The sequence below is a fragment of the Camelina sativa genome, chromosome 4 (assembly GCF_000633955.1).
Source record: "Camelina sativa cultivar DH55 chromosome 4, Cs, whole genome shotgun sequence".
NCBI classification, from domain to species: Eukaryota; Viridiplantae; Streptophyta; class Magnoliopsida; order Brassicales; family Brassicaceae; genus Camelina; species Camelina sativa.
The window spans coordinates 21,442,309-21,470,301 of record NC_025688.1 but is presented as its reverse complement, the minus strand read 5'-3'; the positions used below and the strand labels follow the sequence as shown (position 1 = coordinate 21,470,301).

General features: G+C 36.2%; 5 protein-coding genes across 5 annotated transcripts; 3 read left to right on the top strand and 2 right to left on the bottom strand.

Annotated features, from left to right (window-relative positions):
• Positions 1-2,118, top strand: LOC104781647 (probable glycosyltransferase STELLO2; the record flags this gene model as incomplete). Its single annotated transcript, XM_010506368.1, is given in 3 exon segments — positions 1-1,169; positions 1,262-1,388; positions 1,473-2,118. Coding segments are annotated over 3 exon segments (1,776 nt in total), but the record flags the coding sequence as incomplete, so codon positions are not given.
• LOC104784124 (uncharacterized protein At4g04775-like) lies at positions 4,661-5,168 on the top strand. Its single transcript, XM_010509189.1, has 2 exons — positions 4,661-4,822; positions 4,890-5,168. The coding sequence occupies exons 1-2, from the start codon at positions 4,661-4,663 to the stop codon at positions 5,166-5,168; spliced, it is 441 nt and encodes a 146-aa protein (XP_010507491.1).
• On the top strand, positions 9,035-17,700 carry LOC104781646 (villin-3). The gene is made up of 25 exons (XM_010506367.2): positions 9,035-9,220; positions 9,347-9,396; positions 10,342-10,447; positions 10,641-10,740; positions 10,894-10,962; positions 11,081-11,317; positions 11,404-11,581; positions 11,738-11,870; positions 12,650-12,809; positions 12,888-13,038; positions 13,127-13,227; positions 13,316-13,474; positions 14,004-14,072; positions 14,146-14,214; positions 14,300-14,437; positions 14,551-14,679; positions 14,837-14,984; positions 15,111-15,121; positions 15,195-15,335; positions 15,423-15,548; positions 15,937-15,999; positions 16,191-16,292; positions 16,649-16,865; positions 17,061-17,287; positions 17,384-17,700. Exons 3-25 carry the CDS (start codon positions 10,392-10,394, stop codon positions 17,495-17,497), a joined length of 2,898 nt encoding a protein of 965 aa, XP_010504669.1. The 5' UTR covers positions 9,035-9,220; positions 9,347-9,396; positions 10,342-10,391; the 3' UTR covers positions 17,498-17,700.
• Positions 21,465-23,178, bottom strand: LOC104781645. Its single transcript, XM_010506365.2, has one exon. It carries the CDS (start codon positions 23,055-23,057, stop codon positions 21,603-21,605), a length of 1,455 nt encoding a protein of 484 aa, XP_010504667.1. The 5' UTR covers positions 23,058-23,178; the 3' UTR covers positions 21,465-21,602.
• Positions 25,613-27,761, bottom strand: LOC104781644 (agamous-like MADS-box protein AGL18). Its single transcript, XM_010506364.2, has 8 exons — positions 27,483-27,761; positions 26,812-26,917; positions 26,672-26,727; positions 26,481-26,580; positions 26,351-26,392; positions 26,204-26,245; positions 25,965-26,116; positions 25,613-25,867 (listed from the first exon to the last, which is right to left on the bottom strand). The coding sequence occupies exons 1-8, from the start codon at positions 27,662-27,664 to the stop codon at positions 25,777-25,779; spliced, it is 771 nt and encodes a 256-aa protein (XP_010504666.1). The 5' UTR covers positions 27,665-27,761; the 3' UTR covers positions 25,613-25,776.

Below are 27,993 nucleotides of genomic sequence, written 5' to 3'. Positions count from 1 at the left end.
TCGTTCGTACGCAAAAGTGTCGGTTACTTGTTCGCGATTCAGCACGGTGCGAAGAAGATCTACGATGCGGATGATCGTGGTGAAGTGATTGATGGAGATCTTGGGAAACATTTTGATGTTGAGTTGGTTGGAGAATACGCTAGGCAAGAACCAATTTTGCAGTATAGTCACGAGAACCCGAATCGAACTGTTGTGAATCCTTATATCCATTTCGGGCAAAGATCGGTTTGGCCTAGAGGTTTGCCGTTGGAGAACGTAGGTGAGATCAATCACGAGGAGTATTACACTGAGGTGTTTGGTGGTAAACAGTTTATACAGCAAGGGATTTCAAACGGTTTACCTGATGTTGACTCTGTGTATTACTTCACTAGGAAGACTACTTTTGAACCTTTTGATATTAGATTCGATGAGGATTCTCCTAAAGTGGCGTTGCCTCAAGGTATGATGGTGCCTGTGAATTCTTTTAACACGTTGTACCATTCATCAGCGTTTTGGGGTTTAATGCTTCCTGTTTCGGTTAGTTCCATGGCTTCGGATGTGATTAGAGGTTATTGGGGACAGAGGCTCTTATGGGAGCTTGGTGGTTATGTTGCTGTTTATCCACCAACTGTTCACCGGTATGATCGGGTTGAAGCTTACCCTTTCTCTGATGAGAAAGATCTCCATGTTAATGTAGGTCGTTTGATCAAATTCTTGCTTGCTTGGAGATCAGATAAGCATAGGTTCTTCGAGACGATTCTTGATTTGAGCTTTGTTATGGCTGAACAAGGGTTTTGGACTGAACTCGACGTGAAGTTCACAGCTGCTTGGCTCCAGGATTTGCTTATGGTTGGATACCAACAGCCTCGGTTAATGTCACTTGAGTTGGACCGCCCACGAGCAACCATCGGTCATGGAGATAGAAAAGAGTTTGTTCCTAGGAAATTGCCTTCGGTTCACCTCGGGGTCGAGGAGATTGGCACAGTGAGCTCTGAAATTGGGAATTTAATCAGGTGGAGGAAGAATTTTGGGAATGTAGTGCTTGTAATGTTCTGTAACGGACCTGTGGAACGCACTGCTCTTGAATGGAGGTTACTTTACGGGCGGGTATTCAAAACTGTGGTGATTTTGTCCTCTCGGAAAAACTCAGACCTTTACGTCCAAGAAGCTAAACTCGATCACATTTACAAGTAACTTAAGAAACTTGCTTATAATCTCAGTTTCCAACCTATTCTTTCCTAATGTAAGCTTTCTAATTGTAGTTCTGTTATATCCATTTCAGGCGGCTACCGAAGATATTTGATCGGTACAGCAGTGCAGACGGGTTTTTGTTTGTTGAAGATGATACAGTTCTTAATTACTGGAATTTACTTCAAGCCGACAAAACTAAGCTCTGGACTACAGACAAGGTACTCATTAAGTTGCTAGTTGTTCTGCATAAACATAATGTTTGGTGTGGTTTCGAATTTGAGGAGTTTTGGTCCTTTTTATAGGTAAAGGAGTCATGGACAACAGTGAAACCATCTGGGAATGCTGACTGGTATTCGGTTCAGGTGGAATTAGTAAAGAAAATTGTTGGTACAATGCCGGTTCATTTCCAAGTCAATTACAAGGAAGCCACAAAGAAGAGTGATGACACAACCTTAACGATGTGCAGCTCGGAAGTGTTCTATGTCCCAAAACGTTTTGTGTCAGACTTTACAGATCTGGTTAATCTCGTGGGCGATATGGATTTGCATTATAAAGTGGCTGTGCCAATGTTCTTCCTATCGATGGATTCGCCTCAGAATTTTGACCCGGTTCTAGGTTCAATGGTATATAAGTCAGAACCAGCTTCGTTAAACACTTCTTTGAGTTTGTATTCTGCAGAAGCACCTGCGGTTCATCCTTGGAGTATCTCAAGCGAACAAGATTTCATCAAACTGGTTCGGGAGATGGCGGAAGGCGATCCGCTTTTGATGGAATTGGTATAATATAATGATTCAAAATACGAGTAGTAGATGCAGCAATGAAAAAATGTTTAGAAACAAATTTTACCATTTGTGTTATACAAAAAGCGTTTCATCAAATTCTTTTCTTTTTTTGGGGTTCACTTGATGTAATTTTGCGAATGTAATCATATAATTTTTCCTTCCTTGATGTTTGTAACTTTATCATTTAAAATTTTGTGAAGATGAAAGATCACTCGTTAACTTGAACAAGACCGGCTTATGTTATGCGCGTTGCGTCAAAACAGTTTTCAACTTTTCATCCTATAAATGTTCCAGTATACTACTCTGTAGTCTATGCTGTACGGCAGTTGGTAGGTCAATTCCCTCTGTCCAAGTAATTGAAGTGTAGGCGATGATACATTCGATACATTGTTAGACTTTTCCCGTTTTAGGTTGGTTAAAGAAAATAATATCCACTTGGGAGCGAGTCGAGTGACCTTATCCTGATATAAATTTATTTCTATGACGAAAAAATTAGTATTTTGAGTACCATTTTTATAAGTTTCACATCATTGTCATTTTGCTTGGACCCGGCAACAAATAAAATATTAAATTTAATAGGGCAATCGTTAACATTTTACATAAAAATTAGATTATTCAAAGTTTCAAAGTATATATGGATATATCTGAAGTCTTGACTGCATGAAGCATGAGCAATGAAAACGACCAATTTCTAATATTGATTTCTTTTGAGTTGTCATTGTATTGCCTTCATAATGAGTTGGCTTTTTTGCTTCTTGATGTATACCTTTTTCTTTTCTTTCTTTTCTGAACACGCATATATATATATATATATATATATATATATATATATCTATATATATATATGTTTATATATATAATTATTTAACCGTATATATCTATTTTCACAACAAAAAAAAAAAAACTGGTAATTGGTATTATTATCGTAAAGATTGATGAAACCTTTGGGAGGTTGGCAAAAGTATATAATATTTGGTTGAGGTTAACTGGTCGGCACCGGCGGAGGAGATCTGGTACCACCATCATTTCTACGCGCACGTAAGACTCTACTTCTTTTAATTTTCTTCTTCTTTTTATTAAACCCTAAAACGAATATATTTTATATACATACTAGATTAAGACCCGTGCTCTTGAAATTCATTTTATTTACATTGTAATTTTTTATAAAATATAATTTATGTGATTATTTTTAAAAGTTTTTTAAACAAAATATTATGTAATAAAATCATATGCTAAATATGATAACTTGAAAAAGATACTTATTTTGTAAGTTTTCTATTGTTAATGATTCTAGATAAGTACCCGTGCTATAACAATGGTTAAATTTTATTTCATACAAAATTTTGTATATTTTCTATTTTAATATATTATATTAGTTTATGTATGTGAAGTTATTTCAACAATGTATATTCTACCTCATGACTTGAATGTCATTATAAGACATACTTTTGTGAATTTGGTTTTTAAAAAGCAAGTTATTATATTATGAGTAATTTAATATATTGTTATACTTGGTTTTTTAAATTCTTTCATATTATAGTGACATATTATTGACATTGCTATAACAAACCAATTTAGAGTGTTTATAGTTTCTAACTTTAATATCAAGTTTCAATATTTTAAAAATATTTCAAAATAAATTATTTAAAGTTTATTATATTATATAAAATTATAAAATTCAACAAAAAGTATGAAATTAAATTTAAATATTCAAATTTTGACTCGTTACACAGTAAAATTGAATATTTTATAGATTGAATCATTTATATTTGTTTTTAAAAATTTAACTTATGGTATATCCGGAAATAAAACTATTTTTTATTATAATAAATAATATGAGAATTTATTTGTTTCACAAAATAGACTCATATATAAAAATGAGAGGTGAAGTATAATAATAATTAACAAATTAATATGTTAAGTTAGATATCAAATGATTTTATTTGATGAATAATTTAATAAAGAAAATTAATATGGTAAGTTAGATGATATCAAATGATTATTTAGAATATTCTCTTTAAGATTTTTGGAAACAATAAATCCTGACTATACAAATAATATAAAACTTAATATATAACCTATTTGTAACCAACTTATTAAAATTATATAGTATACAAAACAATGTTGTGAACTTCCGTTTTATTATATAGGGAATATACACGGGAAAATACTAAACTATATATATATATTATAGGACCGGATTTTCTGAAGAGAAAATAAAAGGGGACAGGTTTATTATATATAAACATAGATGAGCAAAGTAAAGTGCCCACATAACATAAGAATCAAACCTTCCTAAGAATATCCCCCGCCACCAAATTAGAGTAGAAAGATGCGAAGTTCATATGCATAAGTTGGGGAAACGAGCTATTTCCCCCCAAGAACTATCATATCTTGCTGTATGGAACCCGAACTACGGACACGAGCTATATATCCCTGTCAACTATTCTTGACACCTATTTCTCCCCAAATCGAAAGTTTTACACTTATATCACCCCGAATTTAAATTGTGTTGGTTTAGCTTTTGAACCCAATACCAAACCATATAAACCGAAAATTGAACCATTGAAGACCCGATTCCTTACCCTGTTAAGACCCATGAACCCACAAATCCCCAATTTTCAAAAATCACGAACCCTAAAATCGTTTTCGGATTGTTCTTCTTCTTTCTTCTTTTCTGGGTTCCATTACCAAATTCGAGATTCAGAATGAGCAATTCGACCGAATCATCCAGTTCTCGTGCGAGAGGAAGAGTGTTTGGTGTGCCAAAGAGTTGTTGGTGCGGGGAAGCTGTTGTAGCTTTGATCTCGAAATCTGATCCGAATCCTTACCGGAGATACTACCGTTGTAGTTTTGCTGCAACAAATAAGGTAAAATTTATGCTTTTATCCTCTTGTCTCATGATTTTGGGTGGTTCTAATAATTGGGTAATGGTAGCTTCGGAACGATGAACATGTGTTCAAGTGGGTCGATGAAGCTTTGCTGAATGAGGTAGATGCATTGGCTATGAAGAATGCTGGACTTGAGCAACAATTGAAAGAGCTTAGGACAGAGAGGTTGGAGTTTGATACTCTGGTTTATGAGAAGATGGAGAAGGAGGTCTTGGAGAAGGTTGAAGATGGTTTAGGTGAAGCCAAATCATGGAATAAGAAGATGATGAGTGTTGTATTGTTAGTCTGTATGGTCATGATTGTACTAAGCAAAGTAGTTGGTTGAACAAATGGTGTATGGTCATGTTTGTTTGTTTGTCAATGATTTAAGACAATGAAACCTTTTGTGTCAAAGATGAAGCTACATTTGTTGTGTTATAAACGATCATCAAAAGAGATGAAATTAAATGTCATAAACGATCATCATTTGAAACGAAATAGATCATACAAAAGAGTTAGGAAAGGCAAGAGTATATGTGGTCGAAAATACAACATGAGCAACCACAAAATTCACCATTGGAGACAAAAGACACTAAGCGACCTAGGGGAAGAAAAGAGTTCATGTGGTCGAAAATATGTATCTAGGCAACCACAAAATTAGCACCCTAGTAATAAGTAGGTTCTTGATCAAGCTTGAGTGAGTGATCCTTGACTTGGTTCAGGTTGAGTAGGCTGTCGAGAAGGCTGAAAAAACATGGCATTAGAGTTAGTAACCAAAAGAAAAGTTAGAAACTGAAAACAACAAAGCAATATATCATACCTGAGCAAATTCAGACTTATGGAATCTAGAGTTATGGTTAGCTTCCCCACAAATGCCACAATGCATTATTCTTTTTTTCTGTTTTGGTTGCTTCTTAGTAGGTGACTCATTGACACCCTTCTTCCTTTTCTTGTCAGCCTTGGTCTGTTTTTCCTCAGGTGGTTCTGCATACACCTTATTCCCATTTGTACAAGGCCAAAACTTTGCACTTCTTTGTGGAGTTAGGCCTTCTTCATAGTTTCTCCTCCATATAGCTGTTCGGAACCACTGGCAGACGTAGTTCTCAGCCGTTAGCTTCTTATCAATGATGAGACCATATGCATGCTCACATGGGATGCCACATATTTGCCACTTCTGACACGTACAAGTCATCTTCTTTAGACAAACACGGTGAGTGTCTCCACTGACTTTGACTTCGAAGGTCCCATTTGTGCTTGTTGATACCTTAGCCGTAGATGCTGCTTTGTGCTCAGCCGCAAGAAACTTAACAACATATGGAGTACAGATCCCTGCAAACATTTGCGAAAAACATGAGAATCTATAAACACAACAAATAATACATAAGGATAAGATGAATTTTACCTGTGTGAGAATTAGATATGGCAGACCTCTTTGCAATTCGCACCATGGCCAGTCGTCTTATTGTCTCTAACATGGCAACAAAAGGCTTCTCTCTTGCCTTGTTGATGGAGCTGTTAAAAGACTCTGTCGAGTTATTGTCGACATCTTCGCAGTAATTACCAACCTTGTGGAATGCCCTACACCAACTCTTTGGATTTGTCCTCATTACATCACTGTACACGCGAGAATCGTAAGCAAAGATCCTCTCCAAATGCTGCCTATACTCTGACTCATTGTAAGACCATGCCAAATTCCAAAGCAGTGGCTTCAGTCGGGTTTTATTTCCATGAGCCTTTTTCAAGTTACCGTAGATGTGTTGAACACACATCTGATGCTCTATCTTTGGTAACTCCACAGAAGCAGCCTTGATCAATCCCTGAGACGTAAAAGCATAAGTCAAGTTAAATAAGAGAAGACAAAATAAAAGCATAAGGGAAGTTAAATAAAAAGAATAAACTTGCCTTTTGCCTATCGGACATCAGGATGAATCCATCACCATTGTTTAACACAAAGTCTTCTTTCAACAACTTAGCAAACCATAACCAATTTTCATAGTTCTCAACNCGCAGTAATTACCAACCTTGTGGAATGCCCTACACCAACTCTTTGGATTTGTCCTCATTACATCACTGTACATGCGAAAATCGTAAGCAAAGATCCTCTCCAAATGCTGCCTATACTCTGACTCATTGTAAGACCATGCCAAATTCCAAAGCAGTGGCTTCAGTCGGGTTTTATTTCCATGAGCCTTTTTCAAGTTACCGTAGATGTGTTGAACACACATCTGATGCTCTATCTTTGGTAACTCCACAGAAGCAGCCTTGATCAATCCCTGAGACGTAAAAGCATAAGTCAAGTTAAATAAGAGAAGACAAAATAAAAGCATAAGGGAAGTTAAATAAAAAGAATAAACTTGCCTTTTGCCTATCGGACATCAGGATGAATCCATCACCATTGTTTAACACAAAGTCTTCTTTCAACAACTTAGCAAACCATAACCAATTTTCATAGTTCTCAACCTTGACAACTCCCCATGCTATTGGATATATACCATTGTTTGCATCTCTGCCTAAAGCTACCAATAGCTGACCCTTAATCTTATTCTTCAAAAAGCAACCATCAATTCCTATGATCGGCCTACAAGTCGCCATCCATGTTCTTCTTATGTTGTCAAAACAAACATAGAACCTGTTGAACATGTCTTTACCATCATCATCCGTAATACATTCGACCTCAACATGTGAATTCGGGTTTGCTTCCATAATCTCAGCTGCATAATCTCTTAATCTATGGAACTGCTCATCATACTCCCTCTCAATCCACTTTAAAGCTGTCTTCCTAGCAGCTTGACACTGAGGCCTAGTGATACTGATCTTCCAATCTGCCTTTACAATTTCTTCAATCTTCCTTGGCATGAAGAACTCAGGATCATCCCTAATCTTATCAACAAACAACCTAGCTATATGCGGCACTGTTAACATCTCACACTCTCCATTTGGAATACAGCTATGCTTATCGATGAACCTATTGATCCTCCACATCTTATCATTTGACAGAATTGACGCATAAACCTTCCACTCACATTTAGATCCATCCTCATCATTAACACCAACACATTTAAACCCTATTTTCGCTTTATCATACCTGTACTGCTTCAGATTTCTCCCAGTTTTGAGAACATAATCGAGAACCGCCTCCTTGAAAGCCACCCCATTGAAAAACGCCTGCTTGTAGAACAACTCCCCATTACCACGCCTCATATTCGTACGAGCTCTTACCGGACCATTGTCACCGTCGTCTTCACTCTCCGGGTACACATCGTGGCGGATTGGAGGTTCATCGACAAACTCCTCAATCATCTGCTCGATGTGAAATTGGTCTCTATCTTCACCTTCTTCGTCGTAATCAGGCGTTGGGCCGCCGGGATCTCTTTCGATTAACGCCATCAAATCGATTGAACTCGGATTTCTCTTTTTGGGGATTTCTCAATTTAGGGTATTTCTCTTTTTGGGGATTTCTCAATTTAGGGTTCTATAGATGATTTTGGGTTTCAAACAATGTTTAATCGGGTCAAAACCACTAAAAATCGAAAACAATCGGGTCAAATTATGGTTAATTGGTTATCTCGATAAATTTGGGTCAAAATAGGTTTAATCGGGTCTAAATTGGTTTAGGCTTTTCGTTAGACGGTTAAGCAAATAGTAAACCATGACAAACCCAAGATTAGGTGTAATTAGATCTCGAACTTTTAATTCGGGGTGATATAAGTGTAAAACTTTCGATTTGGGAAGAAATAGGTGTCAAGAATAGTTGACAGGGATATATAGCTCGTGTCCGTAGTTCGGGTTCCATACAGCAAGATATGATAGTTCTTAGGGGGAAATAGTTCGTTTTCCCTGCATAAGTTCATCTAATGTAAATCTTTTTAAAAAGAGTTTAAATGTTTGTGTTGTGCCTATTCACATGCGAAATGGACCCAATGTCGTCTTGAAATGATGATGGTTTTTTAAATAATAGTTTAGTGTCTGCTTATAATAATGCTTCAAAGTTTTTTTTGTTTATTCCTCCTGTTCATGTTCGAGCTTTTAACATCGTGTACCAAGTTCAAACTCAGTATGAAGGTATATTTTTTTAAAAGGCATTGGTGAAGAATCAAGATATAAAATAATTAGAAGGTAAAAAAAAAAAAGGGAAGCCATAATTACTGTGGGTATCATCTTTAATGCTTTTGCCTTAATACAATAGTTACATCATTTAATAAATAAAAAAGGGGGGGGGGGGGATCTCTGTTCCGGTCTTCTTCTTCTTTCCTTAAAAACTTATTATGATGTCTCCTCCTTCGTCTTCCTCACCTCGTCTACTACGCACACTGTAAAAAATCATATAATCTTCCCACGAAACGAAACTCAAATTCTACAAATCTGTTTGGATAATAAAGCAAAAAGAGAATAAAAAAGGTATAACACAGCGCACGTCTTCTCCTTTCAATAATTCAATTTTGCTTCCTCCCTTTTTTTTTTTCTTCATCCTTTTTCATGTGCTTCTTGTTCCTGATCTCTCTCATCTCTTTGTTTGTTTCACAGTGCATTTGTTTGTTTCACAGTGCATGCTACTCAAAGATCTGTCTTTTCAGGTACGTTTGCTTATACGGGATCAGCTGATTTCGATTCAGTTAGCGTTTTTTTTTTGTTCTTTTCCTGATCATCATGAATTGGATCTCTGGGTTTCTACTTCTTGAATCTGAGTTTCTCGTTCTGCTTCGTGCTTGAGATCTCTCCTTAAATTGTTTTGTAATTTTATCTGTTTAGTTGCTATTGTGGGTTCTGTATAAATCTCTAATTATTTCCTTGAAATCGCTTAACTTTAAGAGTTTCTCTGAACTTAAAGACTTATTAGAGATCATAAGAAACAAAAGGGAGCACTTTGATGTAGTACACGGTACACTGATCAACTAGAATTTTATCTCGATCTCTAGCTGACCCAAATCTTCAAAACCAATACACAAGAGGTTGCTACAACAGGATTTTTGTGAGTGTGTGTGTCTATTTATTACTTCAAAGCTGGATCACGACTGAGTTTTATTGTCTAGCAAGTGGTTTTGTCTTCACTATAACATTGACATCCTCGAGCTCTTGCTGTTAATAAAGTTTTGGAGCTTGGTGGCGGGGATGGTTCTTAGGAAGGTTTGATTCAATATTCGTCGAAGCTAATCTTATAAGAGTTCCCTGTATTCCCTCTGGCTCCTGTTCAGTGATTATATCATTTCACAACCGAGCTTTTTAGCAACCCCTTTCCTTGAGGAATCACACAATATCTTGAATGATTTGATTTCCAGGCAATAATGAATTGTGGGAGAGAACTGACTACTCTTTGCAAGATTGTTGTTGAGCTTATATATAGCTCAAACATGCTTGTACTTAATACTGTATATTCTCATATATGATTGTCATTTAGAGAAACCTGACCTTTGTGTTGCTCTTTAGTCTTCTATAGGGTCCTATCCAATCGCCAATTTCAGCTTACAAAACAATCTCTTACCTTCTTATTTTTTTTCTGCTTGCTCTATGTTTTTCGACAGGTGGTTTATGTATTTTCACATAAAGGAAGAGATTAACTATTGCATACAAAATGTCTGGGTCAACTAAAGTATTGGATCCTGCGTTTCAAGGAATCGGGCAGAAACCGTATCCTTTCACAATATTTATTTCCCGCTTTGCTATAATATTAGTGTAAGGTGGTGAAGCAATTTATAATTGTTTCCTACTGATGAACGGAAGTACAGAGAGGAAAATGCAATTTCTTGTGGGTATGCACTAGTTTGTTGGTATTGTTGAATGTTTTGCTGCTGTCTGAGATGTTGAACTTAACATTACTTAGAGGTACCGAAATCTGGAGAATCGAAAATTTTGAACCAGTGCCAGTGCCAAAGTCTGAACATGGAAAGTTCTATATGGGAGATACATACATTGTCTTGCAGGTTTGGAATTTCTTCCACTGTTCTTCTTCCCTTTTTATATACACTTCAAGAGAAGATTATATAAGATAATACCTTTATACTAGCTTACAGATGTATGAACTATATGCTCCTTTTATCTTTCAGATTTATCATGTTTATCTTTCATATGTGCAGACAACACAGAATAAGGGGGGCGCTTATCTATTTGATATACATTTTTGGATTGGTAAAGATACCAGCCAGGTATTATTTTTCGGAGTTTTTGTAGAATGAAAGCATATATTACGTTCTAACTTCATTTATTTTGAAGACAAGCAAAGGTGAATCACCATTATTACTAATCTGCGAATGACGATTCCAGGATGAAGCTGGAACAGCAGCTGTCAAGACAGTTGAACTTGATGCAGCTCTTGGAGGCCGAGCTGTCCAATACCGTGAAATTCAAGGTCATGAATCTGACAAATTCTTGTCTTACTTCAAGCCTTGCATTATACCACTAGAGGGCGGTGTTGCGTCTGGATTTAGAAAAACTGAGGAGGATGAGTTTGAAACCCGGCTGTATACCTGCAAAGGGAAACGTGCTGTCCACTTGAAGCAGGTTTCTTTTTCTGCAGATATTTTGTAGTGTTGTACTCTCTTCGCATCAGTACTACTAAGTATTTACTCATCTGTTTTCTTGTGTAGGTTCCTTTTGCTCGCTCATCACTGAATCATGATGATGTGTTTATCTTGGACACCAAGGAGAAGATTTATCAATTTAATGGTGCAAATTCAAATATCCAAGAGAGAGCTAAAGCGTTGGTAGTTGTTCAATATTTGAAAGACAAGTTTCATGAAGGAACCTGTGACGTTGCTATTGTTGGTAAGTTGCAGTAGATGAATTTACTGTTAATTTTTGAATATCTTCTTTTTCACGTTTTGCTCAGTCAATCAAGCAGCAGTTGGATTAACTTTTTTTTTAAAGTGGTACAGTTTATTGTGGTACTCATGCATGTATAATGATTTCCTTGCATAACAGATGATGGAAAGTTAGATACAGAATCAGATTCTGGCGAGTTCTGGGTCCTCTTTGGGGGTTTTGCTCCAATAGCTAGGAAGGTTGCTAGTGAGGATGAAATTATTCCGGAGACAACTCCGCCTAAGCTTTATAGGTACTTATCTTCCTTTTGATCTGCTCTACNGAAACGTGCTGTCCACTTGAAGCAGGTTTCTTTTTCTGCAGATATTTTGTAGTGTTGTACTCTCTTCGCATCAGTACTACTAAGTATTTACTCATCTGTTTTCTTGTGTAGGTTCCTTTTGCTCGCTCATCACTGAATCATGATGATGTGTTTATCTTGGACACCAAGGAGAAGATTTATCAATTTAATGGTGCAAATTCAAATATCCAAGAGAGAGCTAAAGCGTTGGTAGTTGTTCAATATTTGAAAGACAAGTTTCATGAAGGAACCTGTGACGTTGCTATTGTTGGTAAGTTGCAGTAGATGAATTTACTGTTAATTTTTGAATATCTTCTTTTTCACGTTTTGCTCAGTCAATCAAGCAGCAGTTGGATGCTCAATTAAGTTTTTTTAAGTGGTACAGTTTATTGTGGTACTCATGCACGTATAATGATTTCCTTGCATAACAGATGATGGAAAGTTAGATACAGAATCAGATTCTGGCGAGTTCTGGGTCCTCTTTGGGGGTTTTGCTCCAATAGCAAGGAAGGTTGCTAGTGAGGATGAAAGTATTCCGGAGACAACTCCGCCTAAGCTTTATAGGTACTTGTCGTCCTTTTGATCTGCTCTATTGGTGTTCGGCTGTTTTTTTGCTCTAACCACTGTTATATAACTACCCTGATGGCTTACTGTCATTTTGTTTTTCAATATTACCTATTATATTTATGCCTTAGTTTATGGAAATTGATTTATAGTTACCCCCTTTTTAGTATCGCGGATGGTAAGGTGGAATCAATAGAAGGTGATTTATCCAAATCTATGCTGGAAAACAATAAATGCTACCTTTTGGACTGCGGTTCTGAGGTATTTATCTGGGTTGGCCGAGTGACTCAAGTGGAAGAGAGAAAAACTGCTATCCAAGCTGCTGAGGTAAACACTAGAATCGGCTAACTTGCTTAGCCCTTAGAATATCGGAGCATCGATTCTCACTTTTACTATCCTCTCCAGGATTTTGTTGCTAGTGAAAATAGGCCAAAGGCGACACGCATAACCCGTGTTATCCAAGGTTATGAGCCTCATTCTTTCAAGTCTAACTTTGACTCTTGGCCATCAGGCTCAGCAACTCCTGCTAACGAAGAAGGACGAGGAAAAGTCGCTGGTAAAGATTGTGTTGATACTCTAATCGTTAATAAAAAATTGAGTGATCTCTTAGCCCTGACTTACTTTGGTACTTTGCTATTGTGTAGCATTACTTAAGCAACAAGGTGTTGGGTTGAAGGGCCTGTCAAAAAGCACAACAGTTAATGAGGAGATTCCACCATTGCTTGAAGGAGGCGGAAAGTTGGAGGTCTGTTGTGTCTCCCGACTTGTTGTGCTGTTATTTACTCAATCTTAATTGGTTAATTTCATCCCAACTCATTAAGCCCGTGTAATAGGTTTGGTACATTGATGGCAACTCCAAGACTCCTCTATCCAAAGATGATGTCGGAAAACTCTATTCTGGGGACTGCTATGTGGTCCTTTATACTTACCATTCTGGTGAAAGGAAAGAAGACTACTTCCTGTGCTGTTGGTTTGGAAAGAATAGTAATCAGGTAATCATGGGAAAAGGATTTGAGAAAATAACAAACATGCTGAGGACTGCTATGTGGTCCTTTAATATTTTTATTAATAGAAAAAAAAAAGAAGTCCCGATTTCTTCTATTAGTATTTTTAGCTCCTCTGTTAGTTACTGGAAAGAGGATACGAAGACATGATATATTGACTAAGACGGCATGTTTTAGCTTCTACCTGGTGTTCTCTTTTACGACATTTTATAAGTAAGCTTGAAACCTGGTTGGGTCTATATGATTTTATCTGCTATTTTGGGTATCGACCTTATAAGGAGCAAGATGTTGCAAACTTCATATTTGTGAATTTTCTGCAGTTTAAATCTTTAGTTATTGGGGAATGCTATTACTATTGTATTTTATGGTTATGATTTATTGCCTCTTGACTTTTGAGGTAGCCCTCAAAGTTTGAGTATATATTGTAATGGATTTCATATATTCAGTTTATGGCTTTATGTATATATTTGAACATGTTGAATTTAGCCATCTAACTTATGTTTTCTCCCGAGTTTAGGAGGATCAAGAAACAGCAGTTCGTCTAGCGAGCATAATGACAAATTCGTTGAAGGGAAGACCAGTGCAGGTACCATGTTTTGTCATTGCAAGTAATGGCCACTAGCACTGAAAGATTGTTAAATAACTTGATCATCTTGCAGGTCCGTATATATGAGGGTAAAGAACCTCCACAATTTGTTGCACTTTTTCAACATATGGTGGTTCTTAAGGTATTTTTCTTTTCATTGTTAATACAAGTTGATTTTTGCTGCAAGAGTATATATTGGTAATTGATACAGTTACATAAACTTTTAGGGTGGTTTGAGCTCTGGTTACAAAAATAGTATGACAGAGAAAGGTTCATCAGATGAAACCTACACTCCGGAATCAATTGCACTTATTCAAGTGTCTGGAACTGGAGTTCACAATAATAAAGCACTACAAGTTGAAACGGTACTTTCCTACTTTATGTTCTCTCTTGCGAAGTCATTTTTCTACTTTACACTGTTCAAACGTTGGCTACCTATTTGTGTGATCATGTAATGTTCTATTACTCCTTTCTGCAGGTGGCCACTTCTTTAAACTCTTATGACTGCTTCCTTCTGCAATCTGGTACTTCCATGTTCCTTTGGCATGGAAACCATAGTACGCATGAGCAACAAGAACTGGCTGCTAAAGTTGCTGAATTCTTAAAGGTATTCTAATGGTGCTATCTTAGATTTTAGTTTAGCTGAAATTGTCTAAGCCGGAGGACTGTATAATTTATATAAAGCTTACTAAATAGAAACTCACTCGTACTTCTTATCACTGTTCTTCATGGTAAATTAATCATCTTTTTTCTTGATAAGTCAGCCTGGAATTACTATCAAACACGCAAAAGAGGGAACAGAGAGCTCATCCTTTTGGTTTGCACTTGGGGGAAAACAGAACTTCACCAGCAAGAAGGTTTCCGCTGAAACTGTCAGGGATCCTCACTTGTTTTCCTTTTCCTTTAACAGAGGTAATTGAAATCGGGACCTCAATTCTGAGGGTTAAAACATCTCTAATAGGGTCATATTTGTTGTTAATAAACTTGCATATACTAACGTTATCTTCTTCTTTACAATGTGTCTAAATGGATCCTCAGGAAAGTTTCAGGTAAGAATTTAGGAAAAATATATCCAATTTTTTTTATCAAGATGTGTGCATGTTTTAACATTACCCTGCACAGGTTGAAGAGATTCACAACTTTGATCAAGATGACCTCTTGACGGAGGAAATGCATTTACTAGATACTCATGCTGAAGTTTTTGTCTGGGTTGGTCAATGTGTGGATCCCAAGGAAAAACAAACTGCCTTTGAGATTGGCCAGGTAATATGCTTCATCAATTTTGCTTCTCGGCATCAGTTATTGCTGCTCCTTTTCTATCTTGTTTGCTCATTGTACATTTTTGCGCAGAGATACATAGATCTGGCTGGTTCCCTGGAAGGCTTGTCTCCAAAAGTTCCATTATACAAAATCACGGAGGGAAATGAACCCTGCTTCTTCACCACTTATTTTTCATGGGATTCTACTAAAGCTACTGTAAGATTTTCTGTTCGCAGATATCTTTTGGGTTATTACCATGAGAAGGGAGTCTATTTTTAATAGGGTGCTGTTAATGTGATAGTGTTAGAGAGGGTTCGGGATCATACTCATTGAAAAGGAATTAAGTTTGTTACACTCTATGCAAATGCCAGTTCTGTTGTCAGCACCCTTATAAAGAATGAAGTTAGAGATCACATCTCATTTGTTAAATTGAACAGTAGGCTAGATAAAACTGAGGAAGCTCTACATGTGTAGAGGAGGACAGATCTATATTAAACTGAGGGGAAGCTCTGTCAGAAAGCAAGAAGTTTAGTCTGATTTCCATTGACTTTTCGGTAAAGTTCCACTTTTTTCTCAGATTTAGCTTGGGTTATCTGTAATACAGGTGCAAGGGAATTCCTTCCAGAAGAAGGCAGCATTATTACTTGGTACACACCACGTTGTGGAGGTAAACACTTAGTTAAGATGCTTACTGGGGAAAGTTGGAGATACAACATGCCTGTGTTTTATGTTTCCTTGTTTAACAGTAGCAGAGAAGAATAGATGTGACAATGGAAACCCAGCTATAGATGACTCTCCTTTGTTATATACTATATTACATTCGGAACCGTTGATTCACAATATACCCCTCTGCTGCAGGATCAGTCTAGCAGTGGGAACCAAGGACCAAGGCAAAGGGCTGCTGCTTTGGCTGCTCTGACATCTGCATTTAATTCTTCTTCCGGGAGAACAAGCTCTCCGGTAAAGACTCTTAAGACTCTAAGCTCCTTTTTGATGTTTCTACTAGATTCTTTCTGATACACTTATGAAGATATTGACTTATCATGTGAACTTCCATGAAGAACAAAGGCTCTGAATCCATTTTTAACGAGGTTCCCTGTCATGAATTTCTCAAATTTATCCAAACCTTTGACTGCCTTCAAATAATTTATTAGGGTTTAAGCCGTTAAGGCACATATCTGCTTACTGCTTTTCAGCTTAGGCAGAGAACATAATTCTAGTTAGAATCTGGCGTTTGCCAGTTGCGTTTTACTGTGGCATGTTTAGCAAATCACAGCTACTATTGTCCCATGTTCTTGATCTTTGTTTAACTGCAGAGCCGAGATAGATCAAATGGAAGTCAAGGAGGTCCAAGACAAAGGGCTGAAGCTTTAGCCGCCTTATCATCTGCATTTAATTCTTCACCATCATCAAAGTCACCTCCACGAAGACCAGGATTGACAAGTCAGGCGTCACAAAGAGCAGCAGCAGTGGCTGCTCTCTCGCAAGTTCTCACTGCCGAGAAGAAGAAATCACCTGATACCAGCCCTTCTGGTAAGTTCTTTAACAGTATTGATCTATTGCAGATAAGTACAAACCATACAGGACACATGATTTTTGATTAAACAAAAGTAAAAATGTAGAATTTACTATCTGCAGAAACAGACTGTAACCTACAAGCGTAGTCCTTATGTCAGTATATCTTGAACTCTTGTATCGCTTGATCACTATGAGTATGTGTGGTTACAGCTGAAGCAAAAGATGAGAAAGCTTTCTCAGAAGTGGAGGCTTCCGAAGAAGCTACTGAAGCCAAAGAAGATGAGGAAGTTTCACCTACAGCAGAAGCAAGTGCTGAGGAAGTAAAACCAAAGCAGGATGATTCTGAAGCAGAAACAACTGGAGCAACCTTCACCTACGCACGACTACAAGCGAAATCTGAGACACCAGTGACAGGAATTGACTTCAAACGCAGAGAGGTGAATCACTTGAGCCGAATTAGCTTTTTTTTTTCTTACCTCGTCTTAATTTGAGCATGAATTGTCGGTATCATATTACTCAACCCAATCTATCAGGCTTACCTGTCTGAGGAAGAGTTCAAGACTGTATTTGGTATGGAGAAAGAAACATTCTACAAATTGCCTAGATGGAAGCAAGATTTACTGAAGAAGAAATTCGACTTGTTCTAAGAATTCTCCCAAAACAAAAAACAAAAATCGCAGGTGGAAACATCCAATAATCCTCCTCAGATATATACTAAGATCAAATACACGATTTGCCATTGTGTTATTGGTTATGTATTGACCTCAGTGTTGCAGCTATGAAGACAATGAACAGTTCTTTCTTTTTTTGTTCCTTCAGTTTTCCTATAATGTTTTGATTTTTCAAAATATTTATTTTTCATGGGTGGGGTTGGGATCCGGGTTTTGATTCTTCATATTCTTATCACAAAATGATGTGTTATTGTAATGATTTGATATATCATAAACTGTTGTGCATTTTTTTTTGGGGTCAGGACAGCTGTGTCTTGTGTGGTGGTGGTTAGTAAATTCTTTGATTTGGATTTCACATTATTTTGATTGTTAATGAACAGAAACGTCTACTTGTAAACTCAATAAATTTCAATGTATGGGTGTTTTAGATCCGTTTGACAATTGAGACGCACCATTTGCTTTTGTTGTTCCACTTCTATGTATGTTCAACTAGCAAAGCTGTCTTAGACTCATAGTACATGACAGAAATGTGTGTTGAAGTAAATGCAGTGAAATTATTTATCAGAATCATGAAGTGATCAAAAAAGTAAGGAATATAAAAGAAGAACAACCACATTTATGCCTGACCTGGTCTCCACCAATTTGGCATCTAATTTCTTAGCCTTTTTTTTTTTTACTGTGCAACAAATCAAAGGAAAAAATTAGTTGGGAATCAGAATGATGACGTCAATTTTTGCATTATTTTTCAAGGTGGTGATGATAATAAAACTCACACAAGATTCGATGGAATCCAACACACTAAGTGCTCATATTAAATCTTCTTTTGGAAAAATGGTTATCACCTAACACGATAATTTAAGTCTTGTTTATAAGAACTGCATTTATAGTCACTCATACTTAACAAACTAAATTAAACCCATAAAACGTAAGAATCGCATTAAACATCACTTATGTTAGTCAAAATACTAACATGTATTGATCTAAAGTCGTTTGGTCTAATAACTTGTAAGTTGTAATGGTCGTTACTATAGTGGCATTGACCTTATAAAAGAACCGACAGACAAAAAAAATCTTGGAAGTTACGTATGAATATGTGGCTGGGCAATATACGACGTGGGTTCGAGCGAGGGACAGGTCAGCTCGCAGCAGCCATAATACAGTATCTAGTAGAGAGTCTTTGCACGAACTCTTTGTCCAAGCTGGAGAGGGTCCACACTCTAAAAGGAAAATGCAACCTATACTACCAATGAGGCATTGACACATGTATGGAAGAAAAGAGTGTCGGTTCTTTTCTCTTTTTGCCAACATATGGATGAATTGAATTAACAAACTCCAAGGAAATAAATATACACTAGACCACTTTTAAAATAGATACTACTATGAAATGAAAGAAAGACATTTATTTATAAAATTAACGTAAAATCTTTCTTGTAGTTAATCTTTCATTTCCACGTGTAGAAATAGAATAAACAACGTACAGTAATGTTATAATTTTAGTAGGAAGAATGAATGTTTTCAATCCTTAATCGTATAACATAAAGGACATAGAAATACATAATGTATAACCCTCCTCCATTACCACTACAAAGTACTACTCCGGCAAGCCACTTGCTAAATTCATTAAATGAAATTTATCATTTTTGTCACTTGTCAGTGTTCTAATACTATTAAAGAAATAAAGGCGCGGCTGCGCGACCTTTAATAAAAAAAAAACTTTAATTTAATTAAAGTTTAGCTTCTCTCTTATTTGTATAATAGCCAAGGTTGAGAAGCTCCATAACTTGCAATAGTAGCTCATTAGAAAACTCCAACACCATCACTGTTTTTCAAAACATAAAATAAGGTTCTTACTACAGAGAGTGATTGATCAATACAATATTTGATTGGTAACTATAATATATTCCTTTAGAATAAACGTCGTTGAGATGGTAAATAAAGAAAAGCAAAGCAAAAGCACGCCTACTTGTTATGGATAATTGTGAATTCTTGGCTTCTAAATGAAGCCACTTAAACTTGCTATACTACATTACTACTCCTTGAAAGAATAACCAACCCCACTTTTATTTTAATTTTTAACAAGTATTTTCTCCTTTGTTTTCTTTTGTGTTCATATCTTCTTTTTTCACAAGCTCACGCCTTTAATGTGTTGTGGACATACAAAAGATACTACTGACTTCATCTATATCCAAAGCAATTATTGATTTACTAATTATATTATATCATATGTTAGAACTATATATGTGCACATACTTGGCAGTTTCAAGAAATGAATATTTTAATTATCATTATCATTGAATTGAGCATCTTAAGAATTCCACAAAACATATGTTTATTCAAAACGAATAGTGAAGTTTTTTCTATGTTTAAACATTTGGAATGTATTTTGACAGACTTATAATAATAAAAAATTACTCAAAAAAAACAACAATGATATGTAACCATGTTTGTACCGAAGAAAATGCTAAAGAAAGGTTTTGCTTGGCATTACATAGCTTATGATAAGTCCATGGTTCTCGCAAAGTGGGGAAGGTAGGCGAGGTAGAAACGTATTGGTTTGTGGGTTTCTTCAAATCCAGAGAAACCATGGGACTGAAGAAAGAACAATAGAGGTGAGTTGAAACAATTGATTCTGCTTGGATATAAACGCAACCCGAAAAATCAGCATTTAAAACAGTTCAAAGATTTATGATGTATTGCGGGGAGGTTTTGTAATTTTACAATCTCATTCCATTATAAGAGGTGTGGGAAGTGTAAGTGCTGTGTAACATTTATGCTAACGTTTGATAAAACATTATTGAACCAAAAAAAAAATTAACAAAAAAACAGTGATATGTAACCAGTGAATATAATGAGTGGAGATAAAACGTTTAAACCGAATAAAGTGATTAGACGATGAGCTTTTCCCTATGTGTGAGTTTATGCATATACCCTTTGATGTGGCTTGGATGATAGATAATTGGTAGGAAGATTGAGAATCCGATTCCAACGATGAAACTCGTGATGGCATTATTATTTGTTTTGTTATAAATAATAAGATTTCAATAATTGAAGAAGAAAGACGTTTTCTAAAGTTTGTGTAATGTTAGACAAAAAAAAAAAAAAAGTAGGGGCAAATTGACTTTAACCAGCTCAAAAGACCAAATAAACACATGCGACGTGTGTCTTTTTATAAGAAGAAACAACAAATCAATATAGTAATCAAAATTTTCTAATTATGAAACATGTGATACCATCATCATAAGTGGTCTCGTAAAGGCCTTTTTTCATAGACAGATTTAACTAACGGAGTCATATGTTATCCAGTGATGGTAAAAAAATTTAAAAGTTTTTGTTATCGAAAATTAGTTTTCTTTCCAGTATTTTGCATTATAGAAAGAAACTAACATTCTAAAAATTGGATCAGACTTTTTTTTTAGACATAATATATCAATAGTCTATTAAAAATCTGTTACAATCAGATATGCACCCCAACGTGAGGAATCAAAATTTGTGGAGTTTATCTACCGAATGAGAATCAAATATTATTTGCCGGAAACCCACCAAAATAATATTCTCTCCCTCTGTATCACAATAAATGATATTTTAGAATTTTCACATAAATTAAGAAATTTTTTTTAATGCTTAGCTATAGATGCATTTTTTTATATATAATAATATATTTTATAATTATTAACCAATAGTAATTCATCAAACTTTTAAATTCTTATTTATTAATTTTTGAAATTCACAATTTTTTAGCCTTAATTGATTAAAATAAACAGAAAATCAATTTTTATGATACAAAAAAAATCATAGAGTACTAATTTCGAAGTTTCTAACAAAATAAATAATTCCAAAAATGTTCCATTACCGACATTTTTGAATATAATAAAATGCAGAAAAAAAAAAACAATACATTCCTGATTTTATCAATGATTATTTCCGAAGGAGACCAAATCAATAATGAATACAGAACGTAACGTGGACATACTAATAAAACATCTGTAGAAAAAAGGAAAAACAAAATCTAAGAACATAACAAATGTCAAATGTGTACAAAATTTTTGTTTTTTTGTAAATTTCTTAAAAGTAATAATAAATGCTAACAGTAATTATAAACAGAAGAATCTAATTCACAAGAACAAATACGTTTCATAATTATATCAGTAATATGATCACTGTTACCATTACCATTACCGCGTTGTATTATATCATGATTCTTTATCGACGAAGCCGCCGAGTTTCTCGTCCTCAACTCAGCCAGCGAACTCGCTTCCGGCACCGCCGACTCACTCGCAACCACTTCAAAGTTCTTCACCATGTGAACATTCCCAACTAGCTGGCTCAACACAACCGAGTCCGTAACAGAGCTCTTCTTCTTGTTCTTGTGCTGCTGCTGCTGCATCGCCGCTCTCACGATCTCAGTGTGCATCGAGCTCGACAGTCTCCTGATCCCTTTGGCTCCGCCGACCAGAATCGCCGGGTTAACATCAGAGCTTTTCTTGCTGCTGTGTTTGGAGAAAAAGAGGACAGACTCGGGGCTCCGGTTACGAATCCGGGTAAACGGGTCGCCGAGGAACAAGGAGGTTTTAGCGTCGACGAGCATAACGTGTTTGAAATTGCGTCTTACTCGACCAAGCAGCATTGGGTAACACGCCCACCTCCTCAAACTTATCGGAACGTGGTCCATGAACCCGGATAGCGAGTTTTCAGGATCCAACTCAGTCACGTCGAACCCCAGTACAGAGCCATGAGTCAACTCGGTTGACTCGGTCGAGTTATTAATCAACGACGAATCGTTTGAAGCTCTGTGAGTCTTCTTCCCCCAGATAGGCTCTGGTGAAGAAGATGACGTCTTCTTCATGAATTTGGTCAGATTAAATCCCCAAACCGAATCGATTTGATTCGACGAATTCGAGCTCCGATGGACATCGACGAGTTTTAAGAACGAGTCGTTCTCCTCTTCGATCAATCCGGCGAATCTAGAAGAACCAGAGGAGGAAGGCGAATTGAAGAGCAAAACGACGTCGGATTTGGAAGTGACACCGGAGCGGTGGAGCAGGCGCATGAAGAGACGGAGATCGTCGTCCGTCGCGTCGGAAGCGAGGTGAGCTACGATTAAGCCTTGCATGCTCCTGGTCCCTCGGAGAAACAGAGTACCCATGCCTTGGAGAGCGAATCGATCGTAACGACGACGACGGAGGGGCTGAGATCCGACGATGTCGCGGTTGAGGAGGAATCGACGGTGAGGACGAGAAGAAACGGAGGGAAAACCAGAGGAAGGCTCGAAGGTGGAGAGGGTGAAGAGGAAGAGAGTGAGGAAGAGGAGGAGGATGCAGATTGAGATTGTTGATTGAGCTTTGGAGAGGAGAAGACGTGAAGATCTGGTGCGGAAGAGAGTCGTTATTGCCGCCGGAGAAGAAGAAGAAGAAGGAGAAAAAGAAGGAGAGTCGTCGTTGTTGTTGTGGTGGTGGTCAGGGAAGAAGACTAAGAGCAAACCCATGGCTCCTCTAGTGTTGTTATTGTGCTTCGTCTCTTTCGCTGATATCAAACCCATATCTTCTTCTTCTTCTTCTTCTTCTTCTGTATTCTCTTCCCCACTCTGGGGTTAGTGGTGACGAGAGGCCGAGAGACTCTTTTTTTTTTTTTTGGCTTTCTTCTCAAAATTATTTATTTGTTCTGTTTGATTTTATTATATTGATGATAACAACGAAATGGATCTCCGGGTCGGGTTTTTATTTAATTTTGGAAACGACAAAAAAATATGGGTGGATTAAAACTTAAAATTTTATTTTAATGACCCGATACTGGTAGCCAAATTAAAAAAGAAAAAAATTAACTGATTAAATTGATGAGACTTTAAAAAAATTAAGAGGAAAATTATTATTGACTTTACTTGCTAAAAAGTAAAGTTAAATCTACATAAAGATTCTAACTGAATCTGTTAAATTAATATAAACCATTAATGTAAATAGTGTTTTGATAGATAAAGTTTAAATAAACTAAGATATTCACAAAATATAAGGTAGTTAACATTTACAATTTTCAGAAATAATTAGATTAGATTATAATTATATCCATATATATATTTTTAAATGTTTCAGCTCATTTTGTATAAGGTAGGTATGTTGCCCTTTACTTTAAGTTATGAATAGAATCACATGTTTATTGCGCAATGTGCTTGCTTCCCTTATTAAAGGGAACCTTCTTCCTTGGTAAAAAAATTCAGTGTATCCAGTTCAGCCTTGTCGAGAAGAGAGTAGCAGTATAGTATGGGCCGGATGTTTAGTAATTATACCAGTTTTTTTTTTTTCTTTTTTCAAACGTGATTAAAGGGGATGTGCCTAATTTTCTTTTAAGAATAATAAAAGTTTGACCGTTCTCAGCCTATTTTCTTCTGTATGTGTATAATTACTTTGACCGGTTAAATGCAAATTAGTAATGGAGGTCAAAAATATACTCCATTAAAAAAGTTAAAATGCAGTTGAATGTTGAGTAACTGAAATGGTGGTTTTGATATCTTAAGCAACATCCTCTTAAATTAATGAAATGGTGAGTAATTTTCGGAATTGGAATGAATAGTATACGATTATGTTATGGTCTGTACTCTGTTACTCCATATAGTCCATATGTTAAACAACGTAAAAAAACAAAAGGAAACGTAATGTAAACGCTGATACATAACTTGATCCAAGTTTATATAGTTTTTTTCCCTGATCACATGCTTTTTTTGACCGATGCAAACCGGCGTTGCACATTTCTGAAAACTTTTTCAACGACCTAAGAAAAAAACAAACAAAGCAATCGTATCTTAAAATTAGTTAATCCTATTACCAATCCTATAATAAACCAAAAATGGCAAAAAAAAAACAAGAAAATAAACAATAAATGTGATGAAAGGGCAGTTACTAGTTACTACTACTCTCTCTCATTCATAGACCCACTTCATTAACTCTGCCCCCTTGATTACAGCTAGGATCCGTGATCGGACGGTGAAGACATATATGAGCAAGGGTCTCTCGTAATGAATGGTTCTATTAGTAAAAAAATAATGTAGGGTCTATGAGAACGGTGATTTGACTTTGTTTGAGAACAAGTGTAGTTATAAAAAAAAAAAAAAAGAACAAGTGTGACTGTGTGTGTGTTGGTGATGACGGTGGATCTCATTCTCATTGGAACCTTCTCATGAAGCTCCTGCACACGTGGCGTTTCCTTCTTCTGCAGGTTTTACGTTTTTAGGTCCGGGACTTGTGTTCCTTTTTTTAAAATTTAATATTCCGTTTAGACTCGTTACGTTACCAATTTTTTGTGTCGACTAGTCACAATTTTGGCATTATAAAATGATTGTGGACTTATTTCGTAATCATGGGTCGAGTTACCAATTAAACTAGTAGTAGTCTTCACAACAAAAGTTTGATATAATTAGACTCCTAAACGATGTGGTATTTCACAATCAGTTTTTAAAATACTCTCTCTTGACTTCGTTTAACTCGAATTATCACTACATAATCCGTTTTGAAAGTTTCTCTGAGTTGTACTGTTTGTACTTACTGACAATAAAAAGTAACTTGTACTCACTGCCGCTTGTCTACCATCTGATGATTTATTTCTCCCAAGCATAAATATCAGAATCATTTTTTTGTATAGGAAGGAATTAAGCAGCGCTATGTCTAAGCCGTCGGAGACCTTTGAATTGTCGGTGGCCGTCGGAGACCTTTGAATTGTCGGTGGCCTAAAATGCCGGACAGCGGACACAGTTCAAGATCATCTATTTTAAAAAAGTCCAAAAAGATAACATATTTAGGCCCAATACTATAAATGGGCCGGCATAACAAAAGGGATAGAGATGGTTTTGTTTAAGCATATTTTACATATGTACGAGTTTTTTGCAGCTTCACCTGTTATCGACTAACAATGTCTATGAGCGATTCGATTTGTTGTTTTATTGGCTGAATTTTCATCTACTGATCTACCATTTGCTATCAATGTATACTGTCGTTTTCGATGTGTTTATGTTTTCTTGACTTTACTGAAATTTGTTAGAGAATGTATATTCATCACACATAGTGTTGTGTGTTGTGGGAACTTTAACTAAGAAAATCTATTATCATATTAGATTAATCAAATCCCTTCTTGATTGAGAAAAAATGTTCACCTAAACATTAAAGCAAAACTCTACTTGAGACGCCAAAGTTAAAAGTAAAGCAACAGAGCCAGGAACAAGAAGATACATAGAAAATTCCTAAACACCAGGATTAGAAGAATAGTTGATTCCATTAATCAGAAGCCACTTGACTCCCAGAGTTATCGCAGACCTGTTCCATCTTCGGCTTCTTTCTCTTTATACAATACCCCGTCGATGCCAGCCTAAGAAAGACAAAACCAAACAAGCTTTTAGAATTCTCAGGTACCTCAAAAATTACAAAGCTTGTAACAGAAGCTAGGGTTTTTGTTTGCACTTTACCCCAACTGCAAGGAAGTGTCCGAATGATGCTCCTCGTTGTCATTCTCATCATCATCTGATGAAGAGATCTCGGGATCAGCATCTTCTGGGCTAGAAGCTTGAGGTATTTCACTCAACACTTTTGGTCCTGAACCTCTCCCCAGCAACTCTACCTGAGAACAAATTTAGATTTAAACTCAGTCATGTATGGTGAAAGACCAGACCAAGGTAATTTAAGGGCTTGATGAATCTCTCTCTACCTGTCTGCGCAAGATTTGGTTTTCTTCCAATGCTCTTTTCTCCTGATAATTATAAGGAAACAACAAAACAAGGATATTGAGATTCCAGCATTGTACAAGATTCGATGATAACTATGATTTTGACATTTGGGGAGGCCCTGTTCGTACCTGTAACCTGGATCTTTCAATCTGGTTGAGCAAGAGTTTTGTCTGGAATCAAAACGAAACTTTACAAGTCAGGAATGAATCAAAAAAATTGTCTCCCTATGTTTGAATAAATTAGTACTTTTGTCTTCACCTTTTGATCCTTGACACTACGCAAGCTCTCGTTCAACTGGGTTTCAAGAGAAATAAGATCCGGGAAACTCATACCATCAAGCTCCTTACCCTTCAATCTCCTGTTCAGGTAACAAACAGAAAACAACCAATGAAAGACCACAACTTTACACAAGAACAAACCAAAATATAAATCCAGGGAGAGACACATACTCAGTTGCAAGCTGTAATCTTTCAAGTTCCCCCTTCATAGAATCATCATTTCGCAACTGCAACAACGGATACAGAAAATCCAAAATCAGATCAAGAAAAAGGGATACAGAAAAATATCTGCTTTATGGATAGACATATACCACAGCTTCATTGTCATGTGAAGCACCAAGTAGAAGTTGTTGTTCTCTTTGTTTATGCTCAGCAGACGCAGTAGTGTATCCATATCTCGAAAGAATTTGCTCCATACTTCACAGATTGGAAAGAAAAAAAACAAATCCCTTAATTGGTTTGATGATCATCACAGAACCAAAATAAAAACCCATGAATAATCTCAACTTCTACATTCTTCAATTTCTTCACAAAAGATGAGATAAAACACACTTTTGTTAGACACAAACAAACTCATCTGTAGTCTAATAAACATGGAATTATAAAAAATCTTTCAGATTCTAACAAACTGATACACACAACAGCATCTACCTATATTTAGATACCAAAGATAGTATCAAACTGCATTTTCTTAAACAGTGATTTAGAGGGTTTATTAACAACAACTCAGAAACTAATCCGATTACAAATCCTAATCAAAGAAACACAATCTCGATTCTCCAAAAGATGAACCCTTAAATCAAAAACCCACAAAAAAAAGGTTTCACCTTTAAAGCCAAAGATTTCACCAGATTAATAATAACAGAGGAAACAATCATCACGACGATTAAACAAACAGGGGTTTTTGCTCTGCTTCAGATACAGAAGCCCAAAAAAAACAAAAAACAAAATCTTTTGGTTTCCGTATGATAAAAAAAAGTACCAGGTGCTGGAGAAATCGTAAATCTTGCCGGTGCTGGAGAAGATGATAAGAGCGACATCGGCGTCACAGAGAATCGAAAGCTCTTTAGCCTTCTTAAACAAACCGTTTCGTCTTTTGGAGAAAGTGACTTGACGACTGTTGACATTCTCAATCTTCTTAATCTCAATCTTTCCTCTCCCCATATCTCTCTCTCTCTCTCTCTCTGAACGAATCAAAAAAATCAATCTGGGCTTCTGTAAAATCCAAAAAAGAGATGATGGATGATGATGATACAGAGGAAGTAGAGAGAAGAGAGCCCTTCTTCTTCTTCGTAATGTTAATAAAGAAGAGATTTATTTTTATTTTGTGTGAATATATAAAGGGAGGTTTTCTTTAGAAATCGATCAAATATGACAATTGGGAAAGGGGCTAAGGATGGGACAAAAAAAGAAAAAGAAAAAATTAGACCAAAATTAGGTTTTATTATAATTGTATAAAGAAAAAAAAAAATAGAGTTACTATAAGTAGCAAT